This window comes from Lepidochelys kempii, chromosome 6, assembly GCF_965140285.1.
Source record: "Lepidochelys kempii isolate rLepKem1 chromosome 6, rLepKem1.hap1, whole genome shotgun sequence".
Lineage (NCBI taxonomy): Eukaryota > Metazoa > Chordata > Testudines > Cheloniidae > Lepidochelys > Lepidochelys kempii.
Window position 1 is genome coordinate 3,527,509 of NC_136385.1, and position 26,359 is coordinate 3,553,867.

At 44.3% G+C, this 26,359-nt stretch overlaps 2 protein-coding genes across 2 annotated transcripts; both read left to right on the top strand.

Annotated features, from left to right (window-relative positions):
- Positions 1-4,178: 4,178 nt before the first annotated feature.
- Positions 4,179-5,271, top strand: LOC144930600 (olfactory receptor 5G9-like). Its single transcript, XM_078853040.1, has 2 exons — positions 4,179-4,205; positions 4,309-5,271. Exons 1-2 carry the CDS (start codon positions 4,179-4,181, stop codon positions 5,269-5,271), a joined length of 990 nt encoding a protein of 329 aa, XP_078709166.1.
- Positions 5,272-17,649: 12,378 nt separating this feature from the next.
- Positions 17,650-18,588, top strand: LOC140913729 (olfactory receptor 8U9). The gene has a single exon (XM_073350531.2). The coding sequence runs from the start codon at positions 17,650-17,652 to the stop codon at positions 18,586-18,588; it is 939 nt and encodes a 312-aa protein (XP_073206632.2).
- Positions 18,589-26,359: the final 7,771 nt, after the last annotated feature.

A 26,359-nucleotide genomic window follows, 5' to 3' on the forward strand; every position in this document is an offset into this window, starting at 1 on the left:
TGGAACATTCCCCTCCAGCAGGCAGATGATCACAGGACAGGAGCTGGCTTTGTCCAGCCCCTCCTGCAGGGACTTGCCTTGAGCCCCGGAGCTACAGGAACTGGCTACAGACATTCCTGCCCTGAAGGCTGCAAGCTTCACCGATACAGAGGAATTTAAGAGACTCTGTCCTATTCCCCCACTAGCCCATGTGACTTCACACACACACCCTGCCCTGGGGCTTTGAGATTCCGTCTCGCTGTTAACCAAGCCTGGGACGGATTCTGCCACATCAAAGAAATCATTCCCCAGTTGAAATGGTTCAAGATTGTATGCCACTGTGGCAACAGTCAGCTCAGCCTGCAAATCACCAGTTTCCATGTGGACTTTAGCTAAAGGGGCAAGGACTTTGTCACCTCAAGTTGCAGTGGGGGAGGTTTAGATTGGATATTAGGAAAAACTTTTTCACTAAGAGGGTGGTGAAACACTGGAATGCGTTACCTAGGGAGGTGGTAGAATCTCCTTCCTTAGAGGTTTTTAAGGTCAGGCTTGACAAAGCCCTGGCTGGGATGATTTAACTGGGAATTGGTCCTGCTTCGAGCAGGGGGTTGGACTAGATGACCTTCTGGGGTCCCTTCCAACCCTGATATTCTATGATTCTATGACTCTATGATTCTACCTCCCACCAGTTCTAATTCTGCTATTTTCCCTGGCAACAAATCCCTCTCCTGTATCAGGTCCCTCCTGACCACAGAAATCTCTGCACCCGTGTCCCTCAATCCCAGGAGAACTTTCCCATTCAATTTAACACCATGCATGTGCTCACTGCTTGGTTGAGTAGAAGCCCCCTTTACAAATCCTGGGTGGAAAGAGGCAGCAGCCTGGCTCTGAGAAGCAGCAGCTTCGTGTGTTACCTGCTGCCTGTTCAGACTCAGCAAAGGACATTTCTTCCTCAGGTGCTCAGTGGACTCACAATCCAAGCACCTCTTGGGCTCCTCTGCATGTACAGGAGACTTGGGACGAGTAACAGGGGAATGGGGAGATGGACACCCAGCCTCCTTTAGCCTAGAGTAAAACGGTGATTCTGATTCCCCCAACCCTGTGTCCCTCTGCCCTTGGTTTCTGTTTAGTTGCAGCTTGTGATAGGTCAAAAGAGTCTGCAAACTCAGCCAATCCACCCACTGCATCCACCTTTTTGTCCCACAAGACCTGTTTCTTAAATTTACCACAGTTTGAAGCATCATCAATACCCATTTTATTGAATATGTCCAGAGCTCTTCCCGTCAATTTTACGACCACTGTGGTCATTTTTTGATTGTCAGGAATTGTATGGAGGATGCACAAACGTGAAGACATATTCGGCAATATCACTGGACTCATCATATCATGGATATTGTTGCTCCAATTTGTGTATTTTGGGGAAGTGGGGCCTGATGCTGGTGGGTTTTGTATCTTCCACTCCATAACATGCTTCTGGGCCTCAATCTGGGCCTGTATTTCTCTGTCTCTTAACTCCAGGGATCATTTGTCCCTGGCTGCCTCTGCTTCCCTAGCCCTTTTGTGTGCAGCTTCTTCCCTGGCTGCCTCTCCCTCTTTGAGCTTCAATTGAAACTCCAGGTCCTTTGCCTTCTCTTCTGCTTCCAGTCTGGCCAGCTCTACCTTAGCAGCTGCCGCACTGGTAGTCATTTTTCTGCTTTCTTGTGCTGGGCCACACCCCCTCTGCATATCACTGAAACTGAGATGCACTCAGCTCAGGGGCTTCTTAGTTAACATAGACTTTCCCATTGCCCAGTGTTCAGGCTTTCTGGGCAGTCTGCAACTTCTGCAGTTCTAGCTTCTTTTGATCTTTACTCTTACTTATTTTGCTTATTTTTCTGTCCCTATTTCCCTTACCTGAAATAAGCAAACAGAAAATAACAAACCAGTAACCACTTTGTCTGTTCTTCACCCACCACACCCAAAACTAATGCAAAATCACAACCAGTGTATCAAAGAAATCAGTTGTGCACAGATCCTGCTTGACTACACCACTGTGAGGTGTTGGGTCTCAGAAACCCCTTTAGGACTGCCACCCGATGTGCTGAGTCTCCCTCCTAACCTGTTTCCCCTGAAAGCTTGGGACTTATCTACCTTATCTTGTTTGAGCCAGACACACTTGCCTGCTGCAAACCCAGATCCAAGTTTCAACCACGTCCCCCACAAGCTGCAGGCTTCACTGAAAACAGCTTAGGAAGAGCTACTGTCTCCAGCACTCAGATACCCAGCTCCCAATGTGGTCCAAACCCCAAATAAATCTGTTTCACTCTGTACAAAGCTTATACAGGGTAAACTCATAAACTGTTTGCCTTTTATAACACTGATAGAGAGATACACACTCCTGTTTGCTCCCTTCCGCCCCCACTGGGTATTAATACATACTCTGGGTTAATTAATAAGTAAAAAGTGATTTTATTAAATACAGAAAGTAGAATTGAAGTGGTTCCAAGTAATAACAGACAGAAGAAAATGAATTACCAGACAAAATAAAATAAAACACGTCAGTCTAAACCTAATACAGTAAAAAACTAAATGCAGGTAAATGTCACCCTCAAAGATGTTGCAATAAGCCTCTCTAACAGACTACACTTCCTCCTTGTCTGGGTCCAGCAATCAATCAGACCCCTGTAGTTACTGTCCTTTTTTCCAGTTTCTTTCAGGCATCTCCTTGGACCGAAAAGACTACCTTTTGTGACAGCTGAAGACAAAATTGAGGGATTTCCCCAAGGGCTTATACCGTCTCTCTCTTGTGAGAGGAAACCCCCTCCCCTCTCCTAGGGAGAATCCAGCTCCAAGATGGAGTTTTGGAGTCACATGGGCAAGTCACATGTCTATGCATGACTCAGTTCCTTACAGGCTGATGCCACATTCCCAGGAAAGCTCAGATGTGGATTGGTGTCTCTCAAAGTTCATTGTTAGTTTAAGTGTTTCTTGATTGGGCACTTACAGAGAATAGTCTTTTCTTGAGAAGTTTTTTTGATGGGAAATTTGATTTTCCATTCAACTCTTTTTTCCATGAAATTATCTTTTCCCTGAAAATTATAAGATTTCCATCAACATGCCAAACTCTCCTCCTCCCTGAACCATGGCTGTGGGACTCTGGTGATGTTCCAGGGCAGTTCAGCAAGAGAAGAGAACATCATGCATCATGGGTGATGTAGTCCAGCCTGAAAGCCTGGCCCATGGAAGAGATTGGTGGTGTGTGGTATCTGAGGCACCCCCATGGTATTTACGAGCTGAAATGTTAAGTTTTAGCAAAAAAAAATTGGTCTTCAAAAGAAAAAAACAAACCCTGTGTGGATCAGCTCTACGCAGTACCCAGCTGTCACTGAAAACAGCAGGATGAAATATACCCCAAACCTCATATTCTGTAACTGTGGTAGAAATTGCATCATTTAATAACACAGTGAGAAAGAGTAGGTTGAATTAATCCCCAGGACACCAATTACACTGAGGGTGGCTTTAGTTCACTGAATGCATTAATTAGGTTTTATGGCTATCTGAGGTCAGTTATTCCCAGTTGCTGAAGGAATCATGTCCCACAGATCACAAATCTCCATATAAACCTTCCCAAATGCTCCAAACTTGCAGATTTTGTCAATGGGGAAACACCACCACATCTCTCTCTCTCTTCTCAGCAGGCACGTGCTCTGGTCCTGAATTACAGTCACACATGCCCACACGCAGACACCATGGTGATCAACAGGTATTAAATTCCAGACCTCCAGCACTAAAAGCTTTAGTCCCAACTCCTACCCCTTCAGCTAAAGAATGACCAGCTGGGTTGGAAAAAATAGGCTATTACATAGTCACTGAAGCCAGGGCTTCCCATTATGTCTCTGGGTTTTCATACAGGCTCAAGTAAATGTCAAAAAGGTTAATTAGCGCACTGAGCAACTTTAACCCAAACAGAGAAGCCAAGCCATAGAGCTCCCCTTGCTCAAAGCGGATGGAAAGATTGACACTCCTTTACTCTCACCCCTTCTTCAGCTAACAAATAATCTCTTCAGACAGAGATGATTTTCGCCCTGGTTCTCTCACAGCAGAGTCACAAGTCACTACTTGTTGCTTGGAGTCGTGAACAGGAGTGTTTGTGCAGGGGGCATGATTAACCTGCGTGTCATTGTATTTGCACAGCATGTGCATTTTATCGAACACCTGGCATGACCAGCTGTGATCAGTACCAGCGGGTACTGATGACCATTGAGAAACTGATCTCCATTTATCTTCACTTACTTCATTACAGAGAAGGGACAGGTTTTCTGCACCATCCACCTGCCCACATCTCTGTAGCAGCCTGATCTCTGTGCGGAGGAGACGGAAGAGGGAAATCACTTGGAGGTGACTGAATTCATTTTCTCAGGACTGACAGATCATCCGGAGCTGCAGGTTCCTCTGTTTCTGGTGTTTCTACTTATTTATAGTATCACCCTGCTGGGGAATGGGGGGATGATCTTGTTAATCTCAATTGATCCCCGACTCCATACACCCATGTACTTTTTCCTGAGTAATTTGTCTTTCTGTGACCTCTGCATTTCCTTGATAATTTCCCCTAAGATGCTGCTGAATTTATTAGCCGAGAGGAAAAGCATTTCTTACACGGCCTGCGCTGTGCAAATGTATCTCTCTATTGTTTTTTCAGATGTTGAGTGCCTCTTGCTGGCTGTGATGGCGTATGACCGTTATGTGGCCATCTGTAACCCGCTGCTCTATACGGTCACCATGTCCAGGCAGCTTTGTAAACAGCTGGTTGCTGGGGTGTACACTGTGGGGGTGGTGGATTCAATGATACACACGTGTTGTACATTTTGGCTGTCATTCTGCAGCTCCAACATCATCAATCATTTCTTTTGTGACGTCCCCCCAATGTTGGCGCTCTCCTGCTCCGACACCCACATCAATGAGATTGTGACGTTTGCTTTCATGAGCTGCATTACAGGGAGCAGCTTTGTGACTGTCCTAGTCTCCTATGTCTATATCACCTCCACCATCCTTCGGATCCGCTCTGCTGAGAGCCAGCGCAAAGCCTTCTCCACCTGCACTTTCCACTTAACCGCTGTGGTCCTGTTTTTTGGCACCTTCCTCTTCATGTATTTGCGTCCCGCCTCCAGCTATTCCATGGACAGAGACAAAGTGACCTCAGTGTTTTACACGCTGGTGATCCCCATGTTGAACCCCTTCATCTACAGCCTGAGGAACACAGAGGTGAAGGATGCCCTGAGGAACTCAATGAAGAAACTCCTAACCAATTCTTGAATCTGTTTAACTCTGTATTGGTTTCGTGGTGGGGAGTGGAAACATGTGAATTCATTTCCCAGCCCATCACAAAGAAATTTCGCAGAGCCCATGGGAGTATTGTTCATTATTGTCTTGTTATTACTTTGTTTGTATCCCAACAAGGTCTGCTGGCCCCAACTGAGTTCAGTGGATGAAACATGGGAAGCATAACAGAGCCAAAGAGAGAGAATGATTTTATAAGCTGGTGGCTAGGGACACCCACCTAGAGCGTGAAAAGTTCAACTTTATGTCTCAGGACATTGGGTGGCAGTTCGAAAGGGGCTTCTGTGACCCAACCCATCACACAGAGTTTAGGAATAAAATTAGGAATAAAATTGCAAAAGTAAGAGAGAGAGATGGGGGAGACAGAGAGAGAGTATGAGCGTGTGTGTGTGTGCGCGTGCAGGGGGAGGATAGCTCAGTGGTTTGAGCATTGACCTTGTAAACCCTGGGTTGTGAGTTCAATCCTTGAGGGGACCATTTAGGGACTGGGGCAAAAATTGGGGATTGGTCCTGATTTAAGCTGTGGTTTGGACGTGATGACATTCTGAGGTCCCTTCCAACCCTGATATTCTATGATAGCTAGAAACAGTGAATTTCTTCTGGACTAATCATTTATTGTTAAAAACAATACCGTTTGGATTGACCTGAAACTCTTCACAAATGTGTTAAAAATACGCTGAATAGCTTTGTCCCAAAACAATGTGTGTGTGTGTGGGGGGGGGGGGAGGATTTCCATAAAGGTCGCAGCACAGCCACTGTTGGAGGCAGTGATGGTCCTTCCCTTTGTAATTTTCACTCCAATAATTGGGGTGTTCACCTGTGAGGTGGGAGATCCAGGTTCAATTCCCCTTTCTGTCCAGTGCTGGGCAAAGCTCTGTCTGACATTGCACTCCATATGCTTTATGAAAATATGCATATGAATATGACATCACTGGAATATGCTTTATGCTAAGTGCCCCTTGTAACATCATCATAAAGCCTCTAATCTACTAAATGCATTCATCCTATTTGTTTACATGGATTATTTTTATGTCTGGAATTAGGAGAATAGGATATTAACTTGTATTACTGATTTAGACATATTAAGTGGAGACCATTAAAGGTGCTTCAGAATCAATGGACTGTAAATTACTCTTTTTACCTGCAAGCCTTCCTGTGTACCTGTGGGATAATCCAGGAAGAATGGAGATTGGGGTTTTACAGTGACATGTGACCATGTCACAAGAAACTGAGCTCCATCTTGAAGCTGGTACTTTTCCTGAGTGGGGTGGAATTCCAAACAAGGGTTTCTCACCTTGGGGAAGTTCTATATAAAATGGGGAAGCAAACAATGAGTGTTTTCAGCTGGTTTAAGAGATGGCCTCCCCACCCCACAAGAATACCTGCAATCACCTAGAAACATAAGGACTGTAACCACAGGGGTGGGTGAGAGCAGGCTGGACCTAGGTCAGAAAAGACATCTTTACCTGAAATAACATCTGGGGTGAGAAGTTAACTGATTTCTGAATGTATTAAGGTTAGCCTTGCATGTTTTACTTTGTGATTTACTTTGTTCTATCTGTTATGACTTAAACCCACTTAAATCTGACTTTTTATACTTAATAAAATCACTATTGTTTATTTATAAACTCAGTGTGAATAATTGTTACCTTGTGGGCAAACAGCTGTGCATATCTTTCTTACAGTGATACATGGGGCAAACATATTATTTTACCCTGTATAAGCTTTATGCAGAGTCAAATGCATTTATTTGGGGTTTAGAGCCATTTGAGAGCTGGTTGTCTGCCTGCTGTTGACAGGTATCCTGCTGAGCTGGTTTCAATCTACATATGCAGTTTTGGGGGTGTGTCCCGGACCCTTGGTCTGTGTTGCAGCTGGCGAGCATGTCTGGCTCAACAAGGCAGGGTTCTGGAGGCCCAGGCTGACAGGGAAAACAGCACACCAGATGACAGGAGGGAGGGAGGGGGGTGACATGCTTGAAGATACTTTGTTGAAGCAGCTGCAGAGATGCTGCAGAGATCTTCAGTGGTAACCATCAATGACCAACACATGAAGGGGAATACAGTCACCTCAGTTTCGTATAATATTGAAAAAGCCTCACGGGAGAGACAGCAATCGAGACCAGGTGATTCGCTGTCCCTGTGTGTTCCATTTCCAGAAGGAAAGACACTGCAACAACATTAATTGCATGTGCTGTGCACACCGGTTGTCCTGGGAGCAAAGATGCTCCAGGGAGCAAATCTCAAAGTCATCCCAGGAAGCAGCTCCAGAGGTACTAAGGAAAACATTGGTGTGGTTTGCAAAGAGGGATAGATTAAATTCTGATTTTACGGTTCTGATTTCAGGGTTCTGAGCAGGTACTGCTTCCATCCTCAACTCATTGTAAGTGAAGGGAGGGAATACAAAGAGGTACCACCAATTCATGGGCAAATAAGTCATTTTCAGAGCATTTCAGCCTTTAATTGACATGAGAGTGAGCCGTTCATGGGAGGGAAACAAAGGAATTATTCTAAGAGGAGAATTGTCAACTTTTCTGAACATATTTACGAAAGGAAATAGCTTTACAAGGGAGGAAGAAGACTGATTGGAAGAGGAGAGAAAAATAGCTTTAAGAGGAAGGGGAAAAACTCCCCCATCAATTCAGGGAATGTCTATACTAAGGGCATTACATCGGTTCAGCTATGGTGTGCAGCAGTTCCACAGTGTAGATGCTTTCCACATTGATGGAAGGGTTTTTCCTTCGATATAGTTAATCCACGTCTCCGAGAGGCAGTAGCTAGGTCAATGGAAGAATGACACTGAGGGTCTGTACAAGCTAACTGCCTCGGACAGGGTGAGAAAAATTTCCCTGCCCTGTGATACAGAGCTCTGTTCATCAAATTTTTAAGCATAAACCAGGCCTCAGAGAAGCTGCCGATGGAAAAGACCAGTTGGAAAATCTAGTCTTATCTCCCTGCTATTTCAGCAGTATCCTCTTCAGTTCTTTTTGTTCAGGCGAGTTGGAAATATTGCAGCTGTCCCAGCTTCCCAGTCAAGATTATTCTGCATTCTGACTGAGCTCACGGTCAGGTGTGTGTGTGTCTTTGGTGTAGAGTTGTAACTGTGTGTGTTGTATGAAGTGGGCATTGTGTGTGTTGTGTGTAGTGCGCACTCTCTGTGTGTGTGTTTACTGGGCACTTTGTGTGTTCATGTGTTGGGGGGTACAGTGGAGCTGAATGTCAAGTGGAGGCAGGTACATTTCCCTTTCCCTGCCCACAGCTCACTCTGGTGACCCCCTCCTCCCAGTGCAGGGCTGCTTGTGAGATCATAGAATCATAGGACAGGAAGGGACCTCGAGAAGTCATCTATTCCCCTCCTATGCACTCATGGCAGCACTATGTATTACCTAGACCATCCCTAACAGGTGTTTGTCTAAAATACTTTTAAAATCTCCAATGGGGGAGATTCCACAACCTTCCTAGGCAAGTTATTCCAGTGCTTAGCCACCCTCACTGTTGGATGTTTTTCCTAATGTCCAACCTAAACCGCCCTTTCTGCAATTGAAATCCATTGGTTCTTGTCCTATCCTGTCCCCCCCCAGAGACGTTACTTTGGTGTTTTATTCCTAAAGTATGTTTCATGGATTATAAACAATAGGAAATAAATAAAATTAAGAGAAGAATAATCGGGACAGAGCTGGGATGCTCGGAGACATTTTGCAGCATCTTCTGCAGAGCTTTCTTTAATAGCACTAATATGCCTGCCAGTTAGCTTCTCAGACACTTCTATTTAAACACAATGGATTCGATCAAACAAAACAACAAAGTTTATTGACCACAAAGATAGATTTTCAGTGAGTGAAAATAAGGAGTCATAGAAGTCAGACGTGGTTTCAAGAAAAATTAAGCTAGAATGCAACTTGTGGCTAAGTTAACAAATGATGTGAAATTCAAAGCAAAAGTTTCCTCACAACATGCTTTCAACAGTCTTACTGACTTCTTAGGTCAGGACCCCTCCCCCAGTCCTATGGCTGCTTCCTTTCTCCTTTCAGATGCACTGAATCAATGGGCAGAGAGAGAGAGGTGCCTTGGGATGTCTGCCCCTTCTTTTTATAGTCCTATCCCTCCTTGAGAAACATTTCCAGCTGGTTTCCAGAAGACAAAATGTCTGCATAGAAGGATGTTCCCTGCTGCTTTTTCCTCACCTTTTTAAGCTACCTTTGTTTCCGTTCCTGCTTGACGACTCTGGTCACTGTTTAGATACAAAATTAAGCAGAGCACACATTTCTTTGTTTAAGACAGACCAATTTTCCAGCCTCAGTTTGGAACATGTTTTTATAACAAGTTACAGTGTAATCTTATAACTTCACATACTTTATAAAAAATTTATATTAATATTTGTGGTGAGAGCACGACTATTTCTAGTTGACTCATAGATTTATTTAGCATATAAAAGTTGAGCTCTGTTTGCAGATAATATGCATGGAAGAGGGATAGTTTTGTGAACTGCAGAAGTCCATAGCATGCCACAAATTCTGTTTTACATCATCACTGCACATATTCAGGAATTGTTCCTGAGTAAACAAATCACACATTTCTTCCAAGCTTGTAATGCCTTCTCCCCGTCACCCACTTATCTAACAAATCTCTCATTTAATTTACATAAGCCATATTACTCAATCCAGATCCCCACTTAAGACTCCTGAATTTAACCCTGTAGGTTTCATGTGTCATATGAAACTGTTTCAAAACCAGTTCCTTAAATTTACCATAGTTGAAGCATCATCAATAAGAATCATCAATAGGAATCTTAATGAATATGTCCAGAGCTCTTTCAGTCAATTTTGTGACCAATGTGGTCATATTTTGATTGTCAGGAATTGTATGGAGGGCGCACAGTCTCCCTTCAAGAGGTGGGCAGACTCTTCTATCACCCCTCAGCTTCCATCTGGACTTCCCTCTCTGGGCTCCCCTCTGGTTCTGACATTTTCCAAGGAAACAAATCCTTCTCCTGGATCAGGTCCCTCCTGATCACAGAAAACTCTGCACCCGTGTCCCTTAATCCCAGGGGTACTTTCCCATTCAGTTTAACAGCATGCATATGCTCACTGCATGGTTGTATAGAAGCCACCTTAACAAATTCTGTGTGGAAAGAGGCAGCAGCCTGGCTCTGAGAAGCAGCAGCTTCATGTGTTACATGCTGCCTGTTCCCACTCAGGAAAGGACATTTATTCCTCAGGTGCTCAGTAGACTCACAATCCGAGCACCTCTTGGGCTCCTCTGCTTGTACAGGAGATTTGGGAGGAATAACAGGGGAATGTGGAGGTGAAAGCCCAGCCTCCTTTTTCCCTGGGGTAAAATGGTGATTCTGCTTTCCACAAACCCTGTACACCTCTGCCACTGGTTTATGTTTAATTGCAGCTTGTGATAGGTCAAAAGAGTCTGCAAACTCAGCCAATCCACTCACTGCATCCACCTTTTTGTCCCACAAATACTGCTTTACATCATCATTGCACATATTCAGGAATTGTTTCTGTGTAACCAAATCACACATTTCTTCCAAGCTTGTAATGCCTTTTCCCCTCACCCACTTAACGAACAAATCTCTCAGTTCATTTACATAAGCCACATTACTCAATCGAGATCCCCGCTTAATACTCCTGAATTTAACACTGAAGGTTTCAGATGTACTCTGAAACTGTTTCAAATCCAGTTTCTTAAATTTACCATAGTTTGAAGTATCATCAATACCCATCTTATTGAATATGTCCAGAGCTCTTCCAGTCAATTTTATGACCAATGTGGTCATTTTTTGATTGTCAGGAATTGTATGGAGGATGCACAAACGTGAAGAAATATTCGGCAATATCAGTGGACTCATCATACCCCGGACATTGTTGCTCCCATTTGTGTATTTTGGGGAAGTGGGGCCAGCTGCTGGTGGATTTTGTATCTTCCACTCCATAACAGTCACTTCATGCTTCTGGGCCTCAATCTGGGCCTGTATTTCTCTGTCTGTTAACTCCAGGGCTCATTTGTCCCCGACTGCCTCTGCTTCCCTAGCTGTTTTGTGGGCAGCTTCTTCCCTGGCTGCCTCTGCTCTTTGAGCTTCAACTGAAACTCTCGGTCCTTTGCCTTCTCTTCTGCTTCCAGTCTGGCCAGCTCTACTTTAGCAGCTGCCTCACTGGTGGTCATTTTCCTGCTTTCTTGTGCTGGGCCACACCCGCTCTGCTGTTCACTGAAACTGAGATTCAGTCAGTTCAGGGGCTTCTTAGTGAAGAGAAACTTTCCCAGTACCCATTGTTCAGCCTTTCTGGGCAGTCCACAACTTCTGTAGTTCTAGCTTCTTTTGATCTTCACTCTTACTTATTTTGCTTATTTTTCTGTCCCTATTTCCCTTACCCGAAATAAACAAACAGAAAATAACAAACCAGAAACCACTTAGTCTTTTCTTCACCCACCACACCCAAAACTCACTGAAAATAACTACCAGAGTCTGAAAGCAATCAGCTGTGCACAGATCCTGCTTGACTTTGCCCCTGTGACGTGTTCGGTCACAGAAACCCCTTTGGGACTGCCACGCAATGTGCTGAGTCTCCCTCTGATCCTGTTTTCCCTGCCAGCTTTGGACTTCAGTTCCTTACCTTGTTTGAGCGAGACATGCTTGCCTGCTGCAAACCCATATCCAAGTCTCAACCACGTCACCCACAAGCTGCAGGCTTCATTGAAAACAGTTTAAGAAGTGCTCCTGTCTCCAGCACTCAGATACCCAGCTCCCAAAGAGGTCCAAACCCCAAATAAATCTGTTCTACTCTTTATAAAGCTTATATAGAGTAAACTCATAAATTGCTCACCCTCTATAACACTGATAGAGAGATATGTACAGCTGTTTGCCTTCCACCGCCCCCTCCCCCAGTATTAATACATACTCTGGGTTAATTAATAAGTAAAACATGATTTTATTAAATACAAAAAGTAGAATTTAAGTGGTTCCAAGTAATAACAGACAGAACAAAGTGAATTACCAAACAAAATAAAATAAAACATGTAAGTCAAAGCCTAATAGAGTGAAAACTGAACGCAGGTAAATCTCACCCTCAAAGATGTTGCAATAAGCCTCTTTTACAGATTAGACTTCCTCCTAGTGTGGGTGCAGCAATCACTCACACCCCTGTAGTTACGTGTCCTTAGTTCCAGTTTTATTCAGGCATCTCCTTGGGGTGGAGGGGCTATCTTTAGTGCCAGTGGAGACAAAATGGAGGGGTTTCCAGAGGGGTTTATATAGTCTCTCTCTTGTGGATGGAAACCCCTTCCCCTCTCGTATGCAGAATCCAGCTCCAAGATGGAGTTTTGGAGTCACATGGGCAAGTCACATGTCCATGCATGACTCAGTTCCTTACACAAGAACGCTACATTCCCAGAAAAGCTCAGATGTGGATTGGCATCTCTCAAAGTTCATTTTTAGCTTAAGTGTTTCTTGATTGGGCATTTACAGAGAATAATCTTTTCTCAAGAAGCTGTCCAACTGCTTTACTGAGGCTACTTAAAATCAAACAAGTACATAACAAGTATTCATAACTTCAAATACATCCATGCAAACAGAATGAATATATCCAGTAGATCTTAGCCTTTGCAGAGATATGTTACATGGCCTATCTACCAAAAAACATATTCCAGTTCTGTCATATGTACAGCCATGAGCCTATTTCTAGAAAGAATTATGGGGTGCAATGTAACACTCTATTTCACAGACTATAAGTTATAGGAAATAAATATAATTAACAAAAGAATCAGAAGGGAGCTGGCCTGCTCAGAGATACTTTGTTCCAACATCTGCAGAGATGCTGCAGAGATCTTGAGGGTTAACCACCAGTTTGAGGAATATTCTCCTTTTTGCAGCCTGCCCTGACCTTGGCATTTTTAGTGAGGACTGCCCCAGTCAATTGTGGGTCACCGGAGGCACAGAAACCAGGAGGAGGAGTTATGAGCATGACCGTTAGAGGAGGGCAGGGATAGCTCAGTGGTTTGAGCATTGGCCTGCTAAACCCAGGGTTGTGAGTTCAATCCTTGAGGGGACCATTTAGGGATCTGGGCCAAAAATTGGGGATTGGTCCTGCTTTGAGCAGGGGGTTGGACTAGATGACCTCCTGAGGTCCCTTCCAACCCTGATATTCTGTGATTCTAAGTAGGGGCATAGTGTTTCCTGGGCACAGACTTTGGATACAGAGATTGCTGGTTTTTGGTTGTTTCTAGTGGTGTTCAGGGAAGCAGGACTTTGTATACATTCTTTGTAACCCCTCCCCCACAGATTATACAAAAGAATATAGCTGACTTGGATCATCAATTTTTCCTCCGAATACAATTGACCCAGCAATGCGTCACAGATTGGGACCACTTAGGGGAAGGGGGCACCAACATTCCCTGGAGCACTTATAATGCCAGCCAAGCCTGCACACCCTTGTGGGATAATTTCTAAAACCATAGTGAAGAAGGGAACAGTCATTACTGGGCCTGCCTTGGATCTCCTTGTGGAGAGGTGACGACCACAATGTCCTTGTGCGTCTGCAGCCATGGATCAGTGCATGGGACCATCCCTTGGTGGACCTATACTTTCATGTCAATTGAACACTGCTGTCAGTCAGCACCGCACCTTTGGTGTGACTGGGATATTTTCTAGGTTGGTGGCTGTGACCTATCAGGGTCCAACTCAGACTAATCAGCAGCTGTGTCATACCTTCCTGTAACCTTGCAATGCCTTGCTGAAGTGGCTTCCACCTGGGCCACTCACAAACAACCGTCAAGCATGGAAATCACACCCGAGGCATGTGTGTGTAACGGCAACCTGGCCAGGAATAGTAGGGTTACACTAAGGGTATGTCTACATTATGGAATTAGGTCGAATTTATAGAGGTCGTTTTTTTAGAAATCGGTTTTATATATTCGAGTGTGTGTGTCCCCACAGAAAATGCTCTAAGTGCATTAAGTGCATTAACTCGGCGGAGCGCTTCCACAGTACCGAGGCAAGCGTCGACTTCCGGAGTGTTGCATTGTGGGTAGCTATCCCACAGTTCCCGCAGTCTCTGCTGCCCATTGGAATTCTGGGTTGAGATCCCAATGCCTGATGGGGCTAAAACATTGTCGCTGGTGGTTCTGGGTACATATCGTCAGGCCCCCGTTCCCTCCCTCCCTCCATGAAAGAAAGGGCAGACAATCGTTCTGTGCCTTTTTTCCTGAGTTACCTGTGCAGATGCCATACCATGGCAAGCATGGAACCCTCTCAGGTAACCATCACCGTATGTCTCCTGGGTGCTGGCAGACACGGTACTGCATTGCTACACAGTAGCAGCATCCCATTGCCTTCTGGCTGCAGACGGTGCAATAGGACTGGTAGCCGTCATCATCATGTCCGAGGTGCTCCTGGCCGTGTATACATGACCACAATGTACTTGTGCATCTGCAGCCATGGATCAGTGCATGGGACCATCCCTGTGGTGACCTCACCTTTTCATGTCAATCAAACACGTCTGTCAGTCAGCACCACACCTTTGGTGTTACTGGGACATTTTCTAGTTTAGTGGCTGTGACATAACAGGGTACAACTCAGAGTAATCAGCAGCTGTGTCACACTGACCTGCAACCTTGCAATGCCTTGCTGAAGTGGCTTCCACCTGGGCCACTCACATACAACTTTCAAGCATGCAAACCGCACCCGATGCATATGCGTGTAACTACAACCTGGCCAGGAGTAGTTGAGTTACACTCAGGCTCTCATCACCCTTGGTTATACTGTAGGGGGACCCCAAGGCACTCCCCAGTCTTCCCTCCCGAAATGTCCGTCCTGTGCTCCCCAGTCCTCTCCTGGACAATACAAGTTACGTTCTCCATTATTTCTTTTCTCAGCACTAATATGCATACAACTCTCAGACATTTGTATTTAAACACACTGGATTAGATAAAACAATAAAACAAAGCTTATTGAACAAAAGCTAGATTTTCAGTAAGTGCAAATGAGAAGGCAAAGAAGTCACACATGATAAGAATAAAAATAGAGCTAGAATGCAACTTGTGCCTAAGTTAATAAATGATGTGAAATTCAAAGCAAAAGTTTCCTCACCAGATGCTCTCAGCAGTCTTACTTACCAAACTTCTTAGGTCAGGACCGCTCCCCCAGTCCAATGGCTGCTTCCTTTCTCCCTTCACATGCAGTGAATCAATGGGCAAGCAGAGAGAGAACGAGAGAGAGTGGTGCCTTGGGATGTCTGCCCCTTCTTTTTATAGTCCTGTCCCCACTTTGAGAAACATTTACACCTGGTTACCAGGAGACAAAATGTCAATGTAGAAGGATGTTCCCTTCTGCTTTTTCCTCACCTTTTTGGGCTACCTTTGTTTCTCTTCCAGCTTAATGACTCTGGTTACTGTTTAGATACAAAATTAATCAGAGCACAGATTTCTTTGTTGAAGAGAGACCAGTTAGCCAGCCTCAATTTGGAACATATATGAATAACATGATACAGTGTCATCTTATAACTTCACATATATTATAAAACAAAATGTATTAATATTTGTGATAAGAGCATGACTGTTTCTAGTTGACTCATAGATTTATTTATCGTCTTAAACTGAGCTCTGTGTGCAGATAATATGCATGCAAGAGGGATAGTTTTGTGAACTGCAGAAGTCTGTAGCATGCTGTGGTCTCCCCCTGAACTCCTCTGGTCATCATGTGGTCTCCATCAAGAAAATGAGTGAACCTATCTTTCCTACCTTCGGGAGTAAGCTAGCAAGGGAAGGATATAGGATACCGTGGTGACTGGCATGCTATAAATAGCTAGATAATCTGGAGTACTCTTACATGTCTTAGAGGTTTTACATTCCACCTATTGGGGTCAGGACAATGAGGTGATTCTGAAACCAGGAATGACTGAGACGATATCATCTGCAGCTGCAAACCATTAGTACATTTCACCTGTATCTAATTTTCTGTTCCTTTGATTCCAAATAACTTGCTAAGGCTGGTTGAAAATTTTCCTTAAGACCTTTTTTATGGGAAATTTTTTCATGAAATTATTTTCCCCTGGAATTATCAGCTTTCCATCAAAATAAAATACTACCATACTCCCTAAACCATGGCTGTGTGACTCTGCTGAAGTTCCAGGGCAGTTCAGGAAGAGGAGAGACCATCATGCATAATAGGGGGATGTAGTGCAGCCTGGGAGCCTGGCCAATGGAAGAGATTGGTGGTGTGTGGTATCTGAGGCACCTCCGTGGTATTTCCGAGTCGAAATATTAAGTTTTTAGCAAAAAGATTTCGGTCTCCACAGAAAAAAAAAACCTTTGTGGATCAGGTCTACACAGTACCCAACTTGCACTGAAAACATCAGGCTGAAATATACCCTAACCTCATACTCTGTAACTCTGGTAGAATTTGCATTATTTAATAACACAGTGAGAAAGAGTAGGACAAATTAATCCCCAGGGCACCAATTACACCAAGGTGGCTTTGGTTCACTGAATGCATTAATTCGGTGTTGTGTCTCTCTGAGCTCAGGTATTCCCAGTTGCTTCTGGAATCATGTTCCATAGATCACACATGTCAGTATAAAATTTCCCACATGCTACAAACTGGCAGTTTCTACTGATGGGGAAATGTCACCACATCTCTCTCTCTTCTCAGAAGGTACGTGCTCTTGTCCTGAATTACAGTCACACACACGTGCAGGCACGATGTTTATCAGTGGGTATTCAATTCAGGACCTCCAGCACTTAGCGCCTCAGTTCCAACTCCAACCCCTTCAGCTAAAGGAGCGACCTCCTGGGTTGGAAAAAATAGACAATTACATAGTCACCAAAGCCAGGGCTTTCCATTATGTCTCTGGATTTTCATACAGGCTCAAGTAAATGCAAAAAAGCTTAATTAGCACAGTAAACAACTTTAACCCAAAAGGACATGCCAAGCCATAGAGCTCCCCTTGCCCAAAGACGGTAGAAAGATTGACACTACTTTGCTCTCATCCCTTCTTTCGGGAAGGAACAATCTCTTCAGGCTGAGATGGTTTTTACCCCAGTTCTGTCACAGCAGAGTCACAAGTCACTGTTGGCTGCTGGGATTAGTGAAGAGGAGTGCCCTTGTGTGGGGCATGATTATCCTTATCCTCTGTCATTGTATTTATTCAGTGTGTGTTTTATCGAACAACTGGAAAGACCAGATGTGAACAACTGGTTCTGTGGACTAAGCTCTTCCCTGAGCAGGTACTGATGTCCATGAGGAAACTGATCTCCATTTATCTTCATTTACTTTGTTACAGAGAAGGGACAGGTTTTCTGCACCATCCACCTGCCCACATCTCTGTAGCAGCCTGATCTCTGTTCAGAGGAGATGGAAAAGGGAAATCACTCGGAGGTGACTGAATTCATTCTCTCAGGAGTGACAGATCATCCGGAGCTGCAGGTTCCCCTGTTTGTGGTGTTCCTACTGATTTATGGTATCACCCTGCTGGGGAATGGGGGGATGATCTTGTTAATCACAATTGATCCCCGACTCCACACCCCCATGTACTTTTTCCTGAGTAATTTGTCTTTCTGTGACCTCTGTCTTTCCTTGATAATTTCCCCTAAGATGCTGCTGAATTTCTTAGCCGAGAGGAAAAGCATTTCTTACACTGCCTGCGCTCTGCAAATGAATCTCTCTATCATGTTTGGAGATGCTGAGTGCCTCTTGCTGGCTGTGATGGCATTTGACCGTTATGTGGCCATCTGTAACCCACTGCTCTATGTGGACACCATGTCCAGGCAGCTTTGTAAAGGGCTCGTGGCTGGGGCATACGCTGTGGCGATGGTGGATTCAGTGATAATCTCGTGTTTTATATTTCGGCTGTCATTCTGCAGCTCCAACATCATCAATCATTTCTTCTGTGATATCCCCCCACTGTTGGCGCTCTCCTGTTCTGACACCCACATCACTGAGAAAGTGATCTTTACTTTCGCGTGCTGCGTTATAATGAGCAGCTTTGTAACTGTCCTCCTCTCCTATGTCTATATCATCTCCACCATCCTGCAGATCCGCTCAGCCAAGGGCCAGCGCAAAGCCTTCTCCACCTGCACTTTCCACTTGGCCGCTGTGGTTCTGCTTTTTGGCACCCTTCTCTTCATGTATTTACGTCCCACCTCCAGCTATTCCATGGACACAGAAAAAATAGCCTCCCTGTTTTACATGGTGGTGATCCCCATGTTGAACCCCCTCATCTACAGCCTGAGGAACAAGGAGGTGATAGATGCCCTGAGGAAAGCAATCAATAAATTCCTAAGAAATTCTTGATTCTGGTTAACTCTGTACTGGTTGAGTGATGGGGAGTGGAAACAGGTGAATTCAATTTAATTTCGCAGAGCTCATGGTAGTATTGTTCATTCTTGTATTATTATCATTATTAATTTGTTGGTAGTCCAACAAGTTCTGCAGGCCCCAACTGAGATCAGTGGACAAAACCTAAGGAAAACTCACAGGTCCAGAAAGAGAGAATGATTTTTATAAGCTGGTGTCTAGGGGCATCCACCTAGAGGGAGAGATGTTCAACTTCATGTCTCAGGACATCGGGTGACAGTTCCAAAGGGGTTTTTGTGACCCAACCCGTCACACAGAGTTTAGGAATAAAATTACAAAACAATGTGTGTGGGAGGGTGGGGAGGATGAGGGGAAAGCAATGGACGTGTTGTTCCTTGACTTAGGAAAGCTTTTGACACGGTCTCCCACAGTATTCTTGCTAGCAAGTTGAAGACGTATGGGCTGGATGAATGGACTATAAGGTGGATAGAAAGTTGGCTAGATTTTCAGGCTCAACGGGTAGTGATCAATGGCTCCATGTCTAGTTGGCAGCCGGTATCAAGTGGAGTGCTCCAAGGGTCGGTCCTGGGGCCGCTTTTGTTCAATATCTTCATAAATGATCTGGAGGATGGTGTGGATTGCACCCTCAGCAAGTTTGCAGATGACACTGAACTGGGAGGAAAGTTAGAAACTCTGGAGGGTAGGGATAGGATACAGAGGGACCTAGACTAATTAGAGGATTGGGCCAAAAGAAATCTGATGAGGTTCAAAAAGGACAAGTGCAGAGTCCTGCACTTAAGATGGAAGAATCCTATGCAGGGCTACAGACTAGGGACCGAATGGCTAGGCAGCAGTTCTGCAGAAAAGGACCTAGGGGATACAATGGACGAGAAGCTGGATATGAGTCAACAGTGTGCCGTTGTTGCCAAGAAGGCCAATGGCATTTTGGGATGTATAAGTAGGGGCATTGCCAGCAGATCGAGGGATGAGGTCATTCCCCTCTATTCGACATTGGTGAGGCCTCATCTAGAGTACTGTGTCCAGTTTTGGGCCCCACACTACAAGAAGGATGTGGAAAAATTGGAAAGAGTCCAGCGGAGGGGAACAAAAATGATTAGGGGACTGGAACACATGAGTTATGAGGAGAGACTGAGGGAACTGGGACTGTTTAGTCTGCGGAAGAGAAGAATGAACGGGGCTTTCAACTTTCAACTACCTGAAAGGGGGTTCCATAGAGGATGGATCTAGACTGTTCTCAGTGGTACCAGATGACAGGCCAAGGAGTAATGGTCTCAAGTTGCAGTGCGGGAGCTTTAGGTTGGATATTAGGAAAAACTGTTTCACTAGGAGAGTGGTGAAACACTGGAATGTGTTAACTAGGGAGGTGGTGGAATCTCCTTCCTTAGAAGTTTTTATGGTCAGGCTTGACAAAGCCCTGGCTGGGATGATTTAGTTGGGGATTGGTCCTGCTTTGAGCAGGGGGTTGGACTAGATGACCTCCTGAGGTCCCTTCCAACCCTGATATTCTATGGTTCTATGATTTTATGAGATCACAAGAACCAATGGACTTTAATTGCACCAAAGGCGGTTTAAGTTGGACATAAGGAAAAACAACCCAACAGTGAGGGTAGCTAAGGATTGGTATAGTTTCCCAGTAAGTTTGTGGAATTAACACCGTTGGAGATTTTGAAGAGGAGGTTAGAGAAACACCTGTCAGGGATGGTCTAGATAATACTGAGTCGTGCTGTGAGTGCAGGGCAGGGGAATAGATGAACTCTCAAGGTCTCTTCCAGTCCTATTATTCTATGATCTCACAAGGAGCCCTGCACTGGGAGGAGGGGGGATGCCAGCCTGAGCTGTGGGCAGGGCAAGGGACACACACTTGCCTCCACTTGAAATTCATCTCCACTGTGCCCCCCACCACATGCACACACATAGTACCCACTGCACACGAAACACACACACACACACAAACAGAGTGCCCACTACACACACATAGTCTGACACTGAGCTTGATCAGAATGCAGAATAATCTCTACTGGGAAGCTGGGATAGCTGGAATATTTCCAACGAGCCTGAACAAAAAGAACCGAAGGGGATTCTGCTGCCGTGGCAGAGAGGTAGGACTAGATTTCCCAACTGGTCTTTTCCATCAACAGCTTTTCTGAGGCCTGGTTTATGCTTAAAAATTAGATCAACAGAGCTCCATCACACAGGGTGGGGAAACTTTTCACACCCTGTGCAAGGCAGTTAGCTTGTACTGACCCTCCGTGTAATTTTTCCATTGACCTAGCTACTGCCTCTTGGAGACGTGAACATCCCAATTACTGGGCTAAAAATTACAAATGGAAGGCCCACCACTGCCTCCTACAGTGGCTATGTTGCGGTCGGTATCAAAATCCTCTCCCCTCACATTGTTTTGGGACAAAGCTTTTAGGAGTATTTGAAACACATTTATTAATAGTTAATGGTCAATCGAAAGGTATTGTTCTTGACAGTAAATTATTAGTCCAGAAGAAATTCACTCATTTCTAGACACCTTTGCGTCCCAACCCTGGGAAATTACTTAAAGAGACATTTGGAGAGGTGACCAACAAATAAAGTGGAATCCAGTTACCTCCGTTTTGTATTGTGTTAAAATGACCTAACAGGAGAGACAGCGATCCAGGCCAGCTGATGATCTGGCCGTCTGTGTTGCATTTCCACAAGGAAAGACACGGCAACAACATTAATTGCATATGCTGTGCACACCTGTTGTCCTGGGAGCAAAGATGCTCCAGGGAGCAAATTTCAAAGTCATGAAAGCCAAATTTAACCTCTGCCGCCCAAGGAAGCAGCCCCAGAGGTATGAAGGGTTAGCAAAGAGCAAGGGTTGGTGCGGTTAGCAAAGAGGAAAAGATTCGACTCTTAGTCTCATTTTAGGGTTTTGAGAAGGTTCTGCTTCCGTCCTCAACTCCTTGTAAGTGAAGAGAGGAAAAAGAAAGAGATACCATGGGCAAACAAGTCAGTTTCAGAGCACTTCAGCCTTTAATTGAAATGACATTCATGAGAGGGGAAGGAAGGAATTATGCTGAGAGTAAAAATTTCTGAACATATTTACCTATCAAAAGAAGGAAAGAGCTTTGCCAAGGGAGGGACAAGAATGATGGAAAAGGAGGGAAAAAATTGCTTTAATAGGAAGGGGGAAACTCCCCCATCGATACAGGGAATGTCTATACTATGGCCATTACATTGACTCAGCTATGGTATGTAGCAGTGTGGTAGTCTAGATGCTTTCAACATTTATGGAAGGGGTTTTTCCTTCAATGTAGTTAATCCATGTCTCTGAGAGGCAGTAGCTCGATCAATGAAGGAATTACACTGAGGGTCAGTACAAGCTAACTGCCTCGCACAGGGTGTGAAAGTTTCCCCACACTGTGTAACAGAGCTCTGTTAAACAAATGTTTAAGCATAAACTGGGCCTCAGAGAAGCTGTCGATCAAAAAGAACAGTTTGGAAATCTAGTCTTATCTCCCTGCCAGGTGTTTGTCAAACCTCCTCTTAAAAAATCTCCAATGGTGGAGATTCCACAACCTTCCTGGAAACTTCCTGGAAAACTGAAAAGTTATTTCAGTGCTTAGCCACCCTCAGCATTGGGATGTTTTTCCTATTGTCCAATCTAAACCGCCCATGCTGGAGTTGAAGTCCATCGGTCGTTGTCCTATCCTTCCCCTACTCCCACATTGTTTTGCAATTATATTATTAAACTCTGTGTGACGGGTTGCGTCTCAGAAACCCCTTTGGGACTGCCACCTCATGTGCCTAGACTACCTCTGAGCCTGTTTTCCCTGCCAACTTGGGACTTCAGTACCTTAACTGGTATGAGCCAGGTACGATTGCCTGCTGCAAACCCAGATCCAAGTCTGAACCACTTCCCGCACGAGCTGCATGCTTAACTGAAAACAGCTATCTCCAGCACTCAGATGCCCAGCTCCCAATGGGTTGCAAACCCCAATAAATCCGTTTAACCCTGTATAACATTTATACAGAGTAAACTCATGAATTGTTCGCCCTCTATAACACTGTTTGCCCCCCCCTCGGTATTACTTAATAAGTAAAAAGTGATATTATTAAATACAAAATGTAGGATTGAAGTGGTTCCAAGTAATAACAGACAGAACAAAGTGAATTACCAAACAAAATAAAATAAAACATGTAAGTCTAAGCCTAATACAGTAAAACAAAATGCACGTAAATCTCAGCTCCAATAAGCCTCTTTTACAGACTAGACTTCCTCCTAGTCTCGGTCCAGCAATCATGCACACCCCTGTAGTTACTGTCCTTTGTTCCAGTTTCTTTCAGGTATCTCCTTGTGGTGGAGAAAGTATCTTTTGTGCCAGCTGAAGACAAAATGGAGGGGTTTCCCAGGGGGTTATATACTCTCTCTCATGGGTGGAAACTCCTTCCCCTCTCCTATGCAGAATCCAGCTCCAAGATGGAGTTTTGGAGTCACATGGGCAAGTCACATGTCCATTCATGACTCAGTTTCTTACAGGCCGAAGCCACATTGCCAGTGAGGCTCAAATGTGGATTGGTGTCTCTCAAAGTTCATTTTAGCTTAAGTGTTTCTTGATTGGGCACTTACAGAGAATACTCTTTTCTCAAGAAGCTGACCAACTGCTTCACTGAGGCTACTTTAAATCAAACCAGTATGTAGCCAAAATTCATAAATTCAAATACAAAAATGATACATGCATGGAAATGGGATGAATACATCCAGATTATGGTAACCTTTGAAGAGATATGTTACATGGCATATCTTGCATTAAACATATTCCAGTTATGTTATATTTACATTCATAAGCATATTTCTACAAAGCATTATGGGGTGCAACGTCACACTCTGTTTCAAGGACTATAAATTATATGAAATAAATAAAATTAACAAAAGAATAGGGAGGGAGCTGGCTTGCTCGCTGTTGGTTATTTCCACTTGTGTTCAAGGAAGCAGGACTTTGCGTCCATTCTTTGAAACCTCTCCCCTAAGGATTAGACCAAAGAATATAGCTTACCTGGGTCATCAATTTTTCCTCCTAATCCATTCGATCCTGCAATGCCTCACAGGTTGGCACCGCCTAGGAGAAGGGGGAACCAACATTCCCTGGAGCACTGATAATACCAGCCAAGCCTACACACCTGTGGGGGATATTTTTTATCATAGTGAAGAAGAGAAGAGTCATCACTGGACCTGCCAGGGATCTCCTTGTGGGGAGGTGATGACCATAATGTCCTTGTGTATCTGCAGCCATGGATCAGAGCATGGGCCTATCCCTGTGGTGAGCTCACCATTTCATGTCAATCAAACACTACAGTCAGTCAGCACCACACCTTTGGTGTTATTGGGATATTTCCTAGGTTGGTGGCTGTGACAACCCAGACTAATCAGCAGCTGTGTCACACTGACCTGCAACCTTGCAATGCCTTGCTGAAGTGGCTTCCACCTGGGTCACTCACAAACAACCGTCTAGCATTCAAATCACACCCTGAGCATGTGTGTGTAACTGCAGCCTGGCCAGGAATAATTGGATTACACTCAGGCTCTCACCACCCTTGGTTATACTGCAGGGTGACCCCAACACACTCCGCATTCTTCGATTTCCCTCCCGAAATGTACATCTTGTCCTGCCCAGTCCTCTCCTGGACAATACAAGCTACATTGTCCATTATTTCTTTAATAGCACTAACATGCCTTCAACTTAGTTTCTCAGATACTTCTATTGAAATTCACTGGATTAGATAAAATAACAAAACAAAGTTTATTGACCACAAAGATAGATTTAAGTGAGTGCAAATAAGGAGGCATGGAAGTCAGAGATGGTTACAAGAAACATAAAGCTAGAATGCAACTTGTGACTAAGTTAACAAATTATATGAAATTCAAAGCAAAAATTTCCTCACCACATGCTTTCAGCAGTCTCACTGACCAAACTTCTTAGGTCAGGACCCCTCCCCCAGTCCAATGGCTGCTTCCTTTATCCCTTCAGATGCAGTGAATCAATTGGAAGACAGAGAGGGATGCCTTGGGATGTCTGCCCCTTCTTTTTATAGTCCTTCCCCCCCTTTGAGAAACATTTCCACCTGGTTACCAGAAAACGAAATATCTATGTAGAAAGATGTTCTCTGTTGCTGTTTCCTCACCTTTTTTGGGCTTCGTTGGTTTCCCTTCCTGCTTGATGACTCTGATTATTGTTCAGATCCAGAATTAACCAGCACAAACATTTCTTTGTTTAAGACAAACCAGTTTCCCAGCCTCACCTTGGAACATGTATTAATAACATGATACAGTGTCATCTTATAACTTCACATACATTATAAAAAATATTAATATATACGACGACAGCATGACTATTTGTAGTTGACTCATAGATTTATTTAGCATTTTACAGCTGAGCTCCGTGTGCAGATAATATGCATGCAAGTGGAATAGTTTTGTGAACTGCAGAAGCCCGTAGCATGCTGTGGCTTCCCCCTGAGCTCCTCTGGTCATGATGTCCATCAAGCAAAATGAGTGAACCTACATTCCCTACCTTGGGGAGTAACCTAGCAAGGGAAGGACATAGGATACCGTGGTGATTGGCATGCTATAAAGAGCGAGATAATCTGGAGTACTCTTACATGTCTTATAGGTTTTACATTCCACTTATTGGGGTCAGGACAATGAAGTGATTCTGAAACCAGGAATGACTGAGACGATATAATCTGAAGATGCAAACACTTAGTACATTTCACCTGTATCTGACTTTCTGTTCCTTTGATTCCAAATTTCTTGCTAAGGCTGGTTGAAAATTTTTCTTGAGAAGTTTTTTTGATGGGAAATTGGATTTTCTATTTAACTACATTTTAAAGAAATTATCTTTTCCCCAGAAATTATAAACCTTCCATCAAAATACCAAACACCCCTCCTCCCTACACCATGGCTGTGGGACTCTGGTGATGTTCCCGGGCAGCTCAGCAAGAGGAGAGACCATCATGCACCATGGGCGATATTGTCCAGCCTGGGAGCCTGGCCCAGGGAAGAGATTGGTGGTGTGGAGTGTCTGAGGAACCCCAACGGTACTTCCAAGTCGAAATATTAAGTTTTTAGCTAAAAGATTTTGGTCTCCACAAAAAAAAAAACAAAAAAACACCCTCTGTGGATCAGCTCTTCACAGTACCCAGGTTGCACTGAAAACATCAAGATGAAATATACCCTTAACCTCATACTCTGTAACTCTGGTAGAAATTGCATCATTTAATAACACAGTAAGAAAGTGTAGGTCAAATTAATCCCCAGGGCACCAATTACACAGAGGGTGGCTTTGGTTCACTGAATGCATTAACTCGGTGTTGTGTCTCTCTGAGCTCAGGTATTCCCAGTTGCTTCAGGAACCATGTCCCATCATTCACACATCTCAGCACACCAGCACATCTCTCTCTCTCTTCTCAGCAGGTACATGCTATAGTCCTGAATTAGAGTCACAGACACCACGGGGATCAGCAGGTATTAAATTCCAGACCTCCAGCACTAAAAGCCTTAGTCCCAACTCCGACCACTTCAGCGAAAGGAGCGACCTCCTTGGTTGGAAAATATAGGCAATAACGTACATAGTTACTGAAGCCAGGGCTTCCCATTCTGTCTTTGGGTTTTCATACAGGCTCAAGTAAATGCCAAAAAGCGTAATTAGCACAGTTAGTAAACATTACCTCAAACCAACATGCCAAGCCATAGAGCTCCCCTTGCCCAAAGAGG

Coding starts and splice junctions, on each gene's coding strand:
- LOC140913729 (XM_073350531.2), top strand. CDS start 17,650: ATGGAAAAGGGAAATCACTCGGAGGTGACTGAATTCATTCTCTCAGGA.
- LOC144930600 (XM_078853040.1), top strand. CDS start 4,179: ATGACCAGCTGTGATCAGTACCAGCGG. Junction 4,206..4,308: donor GCTGTGATCAGTACCAGCGG/GTACTGATGACC, acceptor ACATCTCTGTAG/CAGCCTGATCTCTGTGCGGA.